General features: G+C 30.5%; 1 protein-coding gene across 1 annotated transcript; it reads right to left on the reverse strand.

Annotated features, from left to right (window-relative positions):
* Positions 1 to 6,557: 6,557 nt before the first annotated feature.
* On the reverse strand, positions 6,558 to 10,201 carry LOC108456236 (probable receptor-like protein kinase At1g80640). Its single transcript, XM_017754869.2, has 10 exons — positions 9,547 to 10,201; positions 9,039 to 9,215; positions 8,701 to 8,951; positions 8,491 to 8,623; positions 8,335 to 8,398; positions 8,161 to 8,257; positions 7,956 to 8,058; positions 7,450 to 7,568; positions 7,276 to 7,365; positions 6,558 to 7,013 (listed from the first exon to the last, which is right to left on the reverse strand). Exons 1-10 carry the CDS (start codon positions 9,683 to 9,685, stop codon positions 6,873 to 6,875), a joined length of 1,314 nt encoding a protein of 437 aa, XP_017610358.1. The 5' UTR covers positions 9,686 to 10,201; the 3' UTR covers positions 6,558 to 6,872.
* Between the last annotated feature and the right edge of the window lie 2,719 nt (positions 10,202 to 12,920).

A 12,920-nucleotide genomic window follows, 5' to 3' on the forward strand; every position in this document is an offset into this window, starting at 1 on the left:
ATAAATAATTAAAAGACTTTTCTTTCAAATATTTGAATTGAATTATATCGTGGTAGAATTTTATTTGAATACTATTTTAGTTTAAATAGTAAAGCTTCCATATATATATATATAGCTTCTAAATATAAAGAAGTCATTTGATTCTTCTTTTTAATGAAGTTTTCATTTAAGGGTCGTCTAAACTTAATATTAGCTAGATGTGAATCACTTGATTATCAAGACTTAATCTTGAAATTGGGTTTGGAGGGACACTAGCTTAAGATTTTGATTTGATTTGGATTCAATGGTTATCAAAATTTAAACATGAGAACGGTTTTGAAGAGGGTTTGGATCTAAGAGTTTTCAAGACTTGATCTTAGATAAATAATTCGGCTTCAAAGACCTTTTAGGCTTGATCTTGAAGAATGAATTTAGTCTCCTTTATATTGATGCAACTAGCTTAAGAAGAGGTTAACTTGATCTTGGATGGATAATTTCACTTAAAAGGCATTTTAGACTTGATTTTAAAAAACATGTTTAGCCTAGAGCAACTTTCTTTATAACTAATGAGACATTTTTTAGAATTTTATTGAGTTCTTTGATTTTCGAAAGATTTTGGAAAAAACATCTAGCCTTTAAAATCTTCTATTCAGGCTTCAATGTTGTGTTGAATGACTATAGTATAAGTCAATTAAGTAAACGAGAATTTTTGTAGAATATAAACCCTTCGTATAAGTGATCTACAATGAATAAACTCTATTTAATTATTATTAATCTCATTTTATTTTATTTTAATTAATTAGAGATAGAATTTGTAAAGTTTTAGATGGATTTAATTTCTTGATTTATCTCTTAACTGATTTAATTTAATTTAATTTAACTAGATATAAATAATAATGACACATGAAAATTTTGATCAGTCCAGAATTTATCCTTCTACAATCTTACCTTACATTAATAATGTGAGGGTTTATATATATATATATATAAATTTACCTAGTTTTTAATAACTTTGATTCATTTTACTTGAATAAAAATGAAATTTTAAAACTAATTAATTGAAGGGATAAATATCAAATATATACATGAACTTTGGTACAATTTGCTACACTAATTTTGATTTGGTGCAATTATACACATGAAATTTGAATTATGGTTCATATGTATACATGAAACTTTTATTTTGATTCAATTATAGACATTTAAAGAAATAAATATATACATTTATTTTCATATATGATTAATATAATTGTTTGTGTAAGCAATATATCAACAAAAATGATATTAATTCGATAATATTGTTAGTTATTTGTGAAAATTGAATCAAATAAAAAATCATGTATAAAATCACACAAAATCAAAATTCATGTATGGCATTGCACATTGGATCAGAGTTAATATATGGTTTTGATATTTATCCCTTAATTAAATTATCCAATTCTTTGATATATTCTTCAAAAAAACATTACTTAAGTCCCTCCCCAACCCATAAATAGGAGGATAATGCGCTTCAGCGCACTCGAGTCCACATCCTCCTGCATTAATAATAATATCCGTGTCAATCGAACTAATATTTAATCGACATAAAAATATATTTATTTAATTTTAAAATGGAGGATGACCAATATTTTGGTAAAAATGGGAACAGCTCATATCGGTAATGAAAGTAGAATAGAGAGAATTAAAAGTGTAGGGAGTAGGGAGTAGGGAGTAGGGAGTAGGGTGTTTTGTTGGTCATATTCATTCTTATGAGTTAAGTCAAGGGAAAAGGTATTAAATTGACAACATACAATACAGACGCACTTTTATTAGCCTACGCGGTTTCCTCATTTTGCAAGAAAACTATACTATACGACGTCTTCTTCAACCTCGACTCCGCAGTCTAAGGGATTTGTCCTTTTTAATTTCTCTAACGTCTCTTTCATTTATTTATTTTTTAAATTGCTTTTACCAAGGAGATAAATTTAAATTTGAGTCTCAAGCTATGTAAATATGCTAGTTCTTTTTCACATTTGTTATTAATTTATGTATCTTAATACTATCTACATGTGAATTTAAAGATCGGATCATATCATTTAATTTAAGTTACTACGTGAAATACATATTTAAAACATTAGTTAAATCCTTTGTTGGCATCTATACCTATTAATAAGTTGGTCTATTTGTTCAATCTCAAAGGTTAACTCGAAATTTAGAGGTTTGAGTATAAATATTAAGTCTCAAAAATATGATTGGGCTAAAAAAAAAACTTGTTTAAAATGTGTTGAGCTTGGACTTGAATATTCAAAGTCCATGTCCGACCCGTTTTTTATGTTTCTAATATATATAAATTTATAACACATCGAAACTAAATCTACAGTAATATATAACAATTTAATGTATATTTAAAAAATGTTAAGATTCCTTTATATACAATTTTAATAAACAAAATTATATAAAATTAATAAATATTAAATTAAAAATAATATAAATATTTGTTAAAAATTCAAAAAATATTATGAGTAAATTTAAAATAAATTTAGATTAGCCATTTATAAAATATAAGTGAATTTGGACAAAATTTTATATCCATATATTTTGAGTCAAATCAAACTTGAACAAAAATTAAATAATGCTTAAACCCAAATTAGAGTTAGCCCATAGGCACCGCATCTTATGTACCAAAAACATGTTTTAAGATTAACATTGTTTATTTGATATTTATATTCATTTAAATTTATTTATTTATTTATTTTCAATCTTGCCATGCATTCGATGGATTGACAAATTTTATATTTTAAGTTTTTCATCCTATGACAATGAAGTCCAAAACTTTAGTTTTTATTTTCAGCCTGATCCAAATTGGGCCATGGTAAACAATATATTTTTCAATTTATATGGGTCTGGCCTAGTTTTGTTTTCTTGGGCTCCACCCAAATTTGTTCATTCCATAAATCTTCTCAAAGCCACTGGGGTGGTGAATACAGGCCTCTTAGTTCAGTATTAGCTCAATCTAGCATTCAACAACGAGTCAGTGGTCCACATACCTCGGAGCAGAATAGACATACCTCGGAGCAGAATAGGCCTACAGAACGCAAGCATCATCACATAGTTGAGATGGGTTTGACTTTGTTGGCTCAAGCTAAGGTTCCTCTAAAATTTTGGGCTCATGCTTTTCAGACTGTAGTGCATCTTATTGATCGTTTACCTTCATCAGTGTTGCAGGATAAATCTCCTTATGAGATGTATAAATCCAAGCCTAATTATCATTATCTATCTCAAGGTGTTTGGCTGTTGTTTTTTTCCTCTTTTAAGGCCTTATAATAAACATAATTTGAATTTTCAGTCTCAAGTCTGTGTGTTTATTGGATACAGCTCTATCCACAAGGGTTACAAATGCCTTGCAACAGATGGGCGTATTTTTATTTCTTCGACACGTGGTGTTTGATGAGGGTAGGTTTCCATATAAGTTGGTTGGCTTATCCTCAGGTGTTTCTTTTGATGGCCATTGTTCTACCGATGTACCTGTTGTTACCAAAGCTTTCACTTCTGACTTATCTCGTCCTCATGAGTGTTCTAGTCAAAGTGATTCAGTTGATTCTTCTGCTAAGAGTTTACTTTTAGTTGGTTATGCTCCTGTTGATGCAGTAGAACCGCAGTAGAACCTGTTTCTCAAGTGTCTCAAGTGGCAGTTGAACCTGTTTCTTCAGCTATTAATGTTCATCCTATGATTACAAAGCCGAAGCGGGGCATATACAAACCAAAGGTGTACAATGCTCAGTTAGTTGAGCCCGAACCACAAATTATTGAAGAAGTGTTTGCTTCTCCACAGTGGAGAGAAGCAGCTTAGAAGGAGTATGATGCAGTAATGAAGAACAATACCTGGTCCTTACCTGCTGATCGAACACCCATAGGGTGTAAGTGGTCATTTAAAGTGAAGAGAAAGCCAGATGGTTCTGTTAAGAGGTACAAAGCAAAGCTAGTTGGCAAGGGCTATTCTCAGAAAGCTGGGTTTGATTATCAGGATACTCTTAGTCTTGTGGTAAAGCCAGTCACAATTCAATTCATTCTTTCCATTGCTGTTACATCAACATGCCTTTCTTAATGGTGACTTGACAGAGGAGTTTTTTATGGTTCAACCTCCTGGGTATGAAAAACATAGTGAAGGGCAATAGCTTGTGTGCAAGTTAAATAAAGCTTTGTACGGGCTTGAACAGGCCCCTAGATCCTGGTTTGACAAGTTGAAAGTTGATCTTGTCTCAGAAGGATTTGATGCTACAAAGTCAGATGCTTTGTTTATTGTGAGAATTCGAGATCAGTCTGTTATCTACATCCTGGTTTATGTAGATGATATTATTATTACTGGTGACAATGATGATAAGATTGATCTGGTGGTAAACAATCTTAACCCAGTCTTTTCTCTTAAAAAGATAGGGTGCTTGTCTTATTTTTTAGGACTTAAGGTTGTCTACACTGCTCAAGGTTTGTTTCTTAGCAGAAGTACATTCTGGAGCTTCTAGCTAAGTACCATATGGCAGAAGCTCATGGAGTTCCAACACCTATGGCTAGTTCATCTGTTTTGTCTGCCTCGTGTGGTAGTCCTTTGGAGGATGAGAGTGCTTATGGGAGTATAGCTGGAGCTTCGCAATATGCGATGATTTCTTGGCCTGAGATTGCATATGTTGTAAATAAGTTGTGTCAGTTCATGCACAAACCCTTGGATACTCATTTTAAAGCCATGAAAATAGTTTTACGTTATCTTGCAGCTACGTCTCATTATGGGTTATGTTTTCAACCAGCAAAAAGGATGGTGTTGACCGGATTTTCTGATGCTAACTGGGGTCTTGATATTGATGATCGTCGTTCAACTTCAGGCTATTGCATATATTTTGGCGGTAGTACTCTGTGATGGTGTTCTAAAAAGCAGCAAGTCGTGTCTCGAAGTAATGCTGAAGCTGAGTATCACAGTTTGGCGCATGCAGCTGCTGAAGTTGTTTGGTTGGAGTCTTTTCTTAGTGAATTGCGGTGTCCATTGCAAGCTAAGTCTGTTATTTGGTCTGATAGTCTAGTGCAGTAGCAGTCTCTGCAAACCCAATAATTCATTCTAAATTCAAACACATGGAGTTTGATCTCTTCTTTGTTCGTGAACGAGTTGCTCAAGGTAAACTGATTGTGGGTCAAGTTCCTGCTCAAGATCAAGTTGTTGATACTCTTACGAAGCCTTTGTCTGAACCTTTCAAGTTGAGGGGATGTGCTGTGCCGAGATCGTGACTCAAGACTTTAGAAAGATGGGGAACGTTAAGCCAATATGATTTAGTTTAATTTCAATTTATTTTATTAAAATATTATAAAAATTATTTTCTCGTTCTAATGCCTTCTTGGGAATTTTAAATATTAAAATATAAAATTATACTTGAAAAGCAGAAATTTGCTGTAGTGTTTTATTTATTTTGCAATGAGTTGATGAACCATCCTATGTTTTAAGGTTTTAGCCCCCACTTGAAGCCCATCTTTATAATCTGTCTAAAACCAACACTTCCTTCAATTTCCAATCCTTTTTTTAGTTCAAATTTTCAGGTATATTATTTATTTATTTTAAATCGAGAATTTAAAAATATTATATTATTATTTTCGTACATTTACAATTAATTTACACATCTATGGTGATTATTTATAATAGGCAGCTATTAGCACCACTTAGATGGAGTAAGTTGTTGACATTGATCTATGATAACACATATCACGAGATCCACAACATTTTGTGGGGCATTACATCTTTATTTACTGAGCACCCCCTCGGCACTGCATTTTCCTTAAATGCCTATCTTCAATTCTTTAAATTCAATGTTTCTGACACTAAGGTCATATAAGAGTAGCACAACAGTACCCTATACCCATCTTACTACATGTTGTTCCCCTTGTTTTGGCAGGCTTTGTTTTGTCTTCTTAGTACAGTGTGTTAATTACACTTTTAATTATGTAATCGAAAATTCGATTTTTATTCATGTGAATAAAGTATATTTTATAATCAATTGTTTACTTTTTTGAAGAACCTTTGCAATTAGAGGATTAATCATTACTATTGACATTAGATACCTTAATTACGACAAAAAAAATTAATACACCTAGAAAATCATGTCAAAATATCAAAAAAAATTATTATGTGTAATATTAGCCACCGGAACACATCCATTTTATTTTTTAAAGTAGCATAATCTATACTATTATTTAAAGGATTGACTGAGTTAGTACTACCCATCAACCGTGTCCCAACTCAATTGTGAAATTACTGAAAACATATTCCTTTTATAAGATAAACATTTTTATAAGAATATTTTTGTCATTTTATATTTTATGTAAAATCTTTTAAAAGAATACACATCATGAGATCTAATGCTAATGCACCATGATTTTCAATATTTTAACTCTACCCTTTGTTGCATAATTTTTTTTTTTCAAACCACATCATATGCGTGCCATAATTTAGTCTAATTTAAGGGAGTCCTTTGACGATTTTATCAAATTATACTTTAATTATTAAATCAAAAGAGTAAAAGAACTAAATGGAGTGAAAGCATAATTAAACCAAAGAAAATGGATTGGAAAAGAAAATCAATGTAAAAGGAATTTCCTTGAGAATTTAAGGTTTGTCCAAAGTATAATTGTATATGCAAATCAAGATACAAAGCAATTTACACAAAGATATGAACAATCAGAAATCCTTCTACTCCTCCAATCTTCCTTCCTCCCAAATGTATGAACTATAACTAAATATTTTCATATGGTTAGCCAGTGGAACTGATGCGGATGTATGATTAATTGATGCAAAACAGAAAATTTCATGGCAGTCGTCATCGTAGCAAATACGGTCTTATTTTCGAGTCATGTCAGTACACCAGAGTCGGTTTTTAGGGTCAAGGGGCCGTAGGTTGTGTAACTCTTAGAGTCCCTCCAAGCTCCATAGGAACAAGAGGGATAAGTGAGTGCAGAACATCCGTAATCAATGGACGGTAGCTTGGTTCCGGTTGCACACATAGCACAGCTACAGCAGCAACCTGCATTTTACAATAACATTTATGCAAGCATTCAAATCTGCAATGCACAACCACGTCCAAAATATGCAAAACAAACCAAAACGCTCTCTAAAAGTAAATAAACAAGCTCTCAGCCTCACTCATTTCAATGTGTACCGGTGAGACTTTTGGAAGTGAAGCTATAGCCAAAACACCAGTAGGCTCAGTCCAAAACAAGTTGCCAACCAAGTAAGCAATGTCAGTCCAAGTGGTTTTAATTTTATCACTAAAAAAGCTTACAAACCTGATATAAATGCTTCAGATCCATGGTATTTCTTATCACAGGATCCACGATGTTTGGGAGTTTAGATCTGTCAGTAAGCTGAGGCATGGCCTGCATTCATAAACAGCAATGACTTTAGATTTCCGAACATTCTTTTTTTTTTTTTACTTCAACTAGCATTAAATCAAGGCCTACCCATGTGACAATAGATTGGCACTGAGCTGGTGCTAGTTTTTCTACAGGCTTTCTTCCCAATAGAAGTTCGAGCAGCACAACACCGAATGCATAAACATCACTCTTATCTGTTAATTTACCTGGAAAAAGTAGATAAATAATGGATTTTAGCCTTCTAACATGCCATTCCCAGACCTCAGTTCCCTAAAAACTACAGAACATCGCATATAACACATACTTTGGACCTCATCTTATCATTAGCATGACAACTAAAATGTTTTACACTCATGTGAAGCCAACTTTATAATAAAAGAGAATAGCATAATTGGTCTAGATGCCTTGGGGTGGCAGCACATGTGCTGAAAGAGTAATTAAATAAAGCATATATTTATTGAGATCAAAACATGTACGAACCATTATTGAAGTCTTGAGCATCTAGACCAACTTTTTTATTAGTTCCTACATATGGAAGAGGAACACAATCGAATAATATGAACAAAAAGCCTATTGAAACCGGTTGTACATACCATCTAAAAGGTATTCTGGAGCTAGATAACCTAAAGTACCCGAAAGCTTCAAGTTATTCTTGTTTGTTGCCGCATCAGTTACCGCAAGACCAAAATCTGAAAGCTGTATCCACAAAGTGAGCTTCAATGGACTTCATACAAAGACAAAAGTTTTAATACTAAAAAAATAGAAGGTGGTCTAATAATTTACATTATAATTATTTACCTTTGCATTGAAGTCCAAATCCAAAAGTATATTAGATGATTTCAGATCTCTATGGATGACTGGTGGATTGCAATGCTCATGTAGATATTCTAATCCTCTGGTCAACAATTGGGACTTTTTCTAATCATATTCATTAACTAAGAGCAACAAGTGAAACCATATACAAAACCTTACCTTGCTGTATCCAAAGCAATTTTCATCCTCCTATGCCAATTTAATGATGAACCATGAGAAGGTCCTAAAACATCATTTAAAAATTTTCAGAAATGAAAGCAATACATTTTCTCCTTCATTACCATATATAATTCCTCTCTTTTCTTAAGTTCTTACCATGTAATTGAGTTTCCAAAGAACCATTTTCCATCAACTCATAAACAATAAACCTTGTATCGTTATCACTGCTATAACCCAACAGTGAAATTATATTGGAATGCTTAAATCTACATAGCAAACCCACCTCATTCTGCAATTTCAAAACAACAAATCAACAGATCAAACATATAAAGAAAACCAAGTGTTACAAATTTTAAGAAATGATACCTCATATTCTTTTTCAGCATCTTGGCTTGCACAGTCCAACTTCTTAACAGCAGCATAAGAACCATCATTGAATTGAGCCTTGTAAACACATCCAAATCCACCCTCACCCAGAATATTACCATGATGGAACTTGTTTGTAGCTTTTTCAAGTATCTTATAGTCCATAAACGAAGCATAACCCTCTTTGGAAACCGTCCTCATAGACTTGAATTTACCCAAATATGGTGCCAAACCATTCCCTTTTTCACCATCTTCAAATTTAAAGCCACAAAAACAAATCTCAAAATTCCAGAACTAAGAAGTAAAACTAAAATGGTTTTTGGCTGAAAAGAAGATACCTGAGCTCTTAGCACCATTTTTAGAGGATTTGCTTGAATTCTTCCTGTAATAAATCCATAAACAGAACAAGGAAGACATAATTGCACCCAATGAAGAGCCAGCAAGAATGAGAGCTAATAACATTTTCTTGGTTGGATCCATTTTCTTGTGCTCCTCACCTCCAAGTTGAATCCCAGCTGTTTCATTAACCAAGTTATAGAGTTAAAAGAAGTGCCATTTTTAGCATAACAAAAAAAAAAAAAATTGAAGAGATCAAGAAACTTCGGAATTAAGCAGAGAGAGAAAAAACAGGACAACGTCTTCATCACTAAAATAAAATTAAAAAAAAATCATAAAGATTATGTATTAACTGGGATGTTGATTTCAATGAAACAAAAGATTCACGTTCAAATTATTAAATGCACCGAATTATGTGGTTGGTTTTTGAAATTTGAAACTCTCCGCTAGTTAACATGTAGAGCCAAAAGGAAAAGGGTAATGGGACAGTTTCAGAAGCAAAAGTGGTACCTGGAGAGAAGGCAGCCATTGAAGCAGAGATGGGAGTAGAAATGGGTGATGAAGCAGGGCCTTGTACGGCCGAAACAACAATGTTTTCAAAAGTACAAACAAGGAAAAGAAGCAGATGCAGCACAAGCTTCTTCTTCATCCCTTTGTTTCTTTCAAACAATGATTCTTTTACAATTCACTATGAAAAATAAACTTTCATGTAGGCATGAAGATAGAGGATTCAGAGATATATGAACCAGACCCAGACTTAGAATTGGTGGGTTAAATTCAAAAGGGACAGAGAGAAAATGTAGACTTGACTTTCTAGGCTTTGCCTTTGGCTGTCTCTCCTGTTTTTGGTTCTCTAAAAAGCCTGAATTTTATAATGATTTTTTTGATATTCTTGTAACTGTTTTTTTCACATCGAAATGCAGAAAAAGCAAGAAGGAAACAAAAGGATGAAGAAGAGGGTAAGCTTTTTTATGTTGGAAATGAGGGAAGCTCACAATACAATCATGTGGCTGTTTAGAAAATATAAATCCCAAACAAAATTCAATTTTTAATACTCATCTGCTTCCATTATCATCACGCTACAGAGTAACCAGCTTCTTTTTCTTTTTTTTTTTTTTTGTGTGTGTGTGTGTTCATCATCATCAAAATTAATTAATAATGAAATTTTCTCCATTCTCTATGGTCTAATAAATGTAATAAAAAAAACCAAAAAGTAAATAGTTTAAATAATTAATTATGTAAGAAAATTTGTTTTTTAAATATTTATACAAAATTTAATTGATATTTTGATCCAAATGGTAAAATTGGATGTGTAATATTCCAATTTCATGATAAATATTTTTATTAATTCATAAAAATAATAAAAATACTCATAATATTATAATTAATTTTATAAAAATTTTGATAGTTTTTAATTGAATTGAAACTCTCACAAACTCAATCAATAACTATATTATAGTAGTCGATAAATAAAAGTATATTTTTTTATTTGAAGGAATAAAATTTAATACACGATTAGTTGGAGATTTTAGATTTCACAAACAAGATCGGGTAGGCCTATAATAAAATATTAAAAATAAATATTTAAAAAACTTATACTCCACAAGCAATATTAGGTCAGTGATTGACAATATCTTATAAGCGTATATTAAAAATAAATATTTAAAAAAATAATTTTTTAAGGTTGTTTGTGAAAAAATTATGCCAAATACTATTTTTTTTTAATACAAATGTTTAGAACTACCCATAATCCCTTCGGAGGGTAGCTAATGGGGCTGATAAGGGTCCGACCCCCTTAAAATGAAAAAAAAATCATTTAGACCTTTTAATATTTTTAAAATTTTAAATTAGTAAAAATAAAATTATATTTTGGCCTCCTAAAATGATAAAAATATGATTTAATCCTTTAAAATTATAAAGATATAGGTTATTAAAATGGTGAAATTTTTATATTTTAATATCATTAAATTTAAATTTAAATTTAATTTCAGCCCCTTAAAACAATTTTTGGCTTCCCTAATCCCTCCCCAAATTTTTAATAAGAAAATAAATATGTTTCAATATACTTAAACTTATGTCCTCTTACATAAACATCAATATCGATATCAACCAAGTTAAGATTCAACTAATATTAAATATTATTTTTAATATATATATATATTGAGGGAAAAAGTTTTCTTAACCATTAAACCATAAGAAAAATTCTTCATTTTCATGTTACTTTCACTTATAGCTAAAACTTAAGTGTGAATTTCGTATACTTAGCCAAACAAATTTCCTCACTTTTAATATTAAGATTTTTTCTTTAAAAAAAAAATTCATGTCTGTTAATACAAGGAGCAAGATTTTGATGGTGGATCCTCACTGTTTATTCAAAGGGGGAGAGTCGTAGAGAGATTAAAATCATGGGTATTCTGAAAAGATAGAAGAGAAGAAAATAGATGCTAGTTGAGTCTCAAAGAATAAAGAGTGTTTTGGTCTTTCTTTTTTAAGAGGTTGTTAACTATAGTTCTAGAGATGTAATGGGTTGTTGGTTTTGGATTTTCTAAAATTTAGTTGACATAGTAATGCCTTATCATCGTATGTATAGGTTATTATATCTATAAAATGAAAATATTGATATACAAATGGTAAATATTTTATCCATGTCAAGCATGTGGTTCTTTCAATATAGACTCATGAAGTCGTGTGCTCACAATGTCTTAAGCTTACAAGATTCCAAGTCTTGCGATATGAGCTAGTGAATGTAAATGTATAATAATGTGTCAAAAGTTTTATATTTATAATTTAATAATAGTTTTTTTTACTTATTTTTACTTATATAGAGTGATGGTTAAAATTTTATCAAACACCGCTTAACACAAGTCCAAAATATATTACCCTATTTTCAATATTGTATCGAAAAATAATATATATTTTTTGCCTATTCTAAACATATATTGAATTGAAATCATTATTACATTTACATTTGTTGGAGTATCGGTTCAATAGTAGGGTAAAATGTACGAGTTTTTCAACGTATTTAGTCCAAATCTAGTAAGTTAGCTACTATGGGTTCTCCTCTATATTTATTCTAAATTTATTTTGGTTATAGTTATTTTGTTAATTTGAATTTAGTCATAGTTAGCTAGTTATTAGTTCAATATTTTGGTTATAATTAGTTCCCAGATTTATTCTAATTATAATTAATTAATTTGAGTTTAGTAAGCTGTTAAGTTAGTTATTCAATTCTGTTATTATAATGATTAATTTTGAATGAAATTATAAATATACTTGACATTTTAAGAAAGAAAAAGATATTGATTATAGTTTTTTTTATTGAGTAAACTATAGATTATAGTTATAATTTAAAAAAAACATTTGTGGGAGTAAAATGGTTTTTTATTGATGCTAGATTATGTAACAATCATTATATTTTTAATAATATAAAAATTTTATTATAATAATATTTAATGTTTTTAAAAATAATTTTAATAATTTTTCTTATTAAATTAATATCGAGTTAGCAAAAGACGATATTATAATATAAAGATGGAGAGAGTATTGAGTTTTTAATTTTAGTCATGGCTTAATACCATACATATCAAGGAAAATATTTGAAAAGTTGTTTTCAAAAATGATGATAGTGTAGTTTTCTTTTATTTATACCTTATACATCTAAATAAAAATCAATTTGAATTTTCAATGCTGTTTGTTTTCATCCACTAATACTATTAAATTCTATAGGAAGAAAATGTCTAGAATATAATGCTTTCAACTTTTAAAATATTTATTTATTGGGAATTAATAACTTTCTAGAAATGTTTACAAAATTGTTTAGAATTTATGATAGCTTTGACCTAAAAATTTTTAAATTTAATGCTTTATAAAATCATTAGACTAAA

The sequence above is a fragment of the Gossypium arboreum genome, chromosome 7, assembly GCF_025698485.1.
Source record: "Gossypium arboreum isolate Shixiya-1 chromosome 7, ASM2569848v2, whole genome shotgun sequence".
Lineage (NCBI taxonomy): Eukaryota > Viridiplantae > Streptophyta > Magnoliopsida > Malvales > Malvaceae > Gossypium > Gossypium arboreum.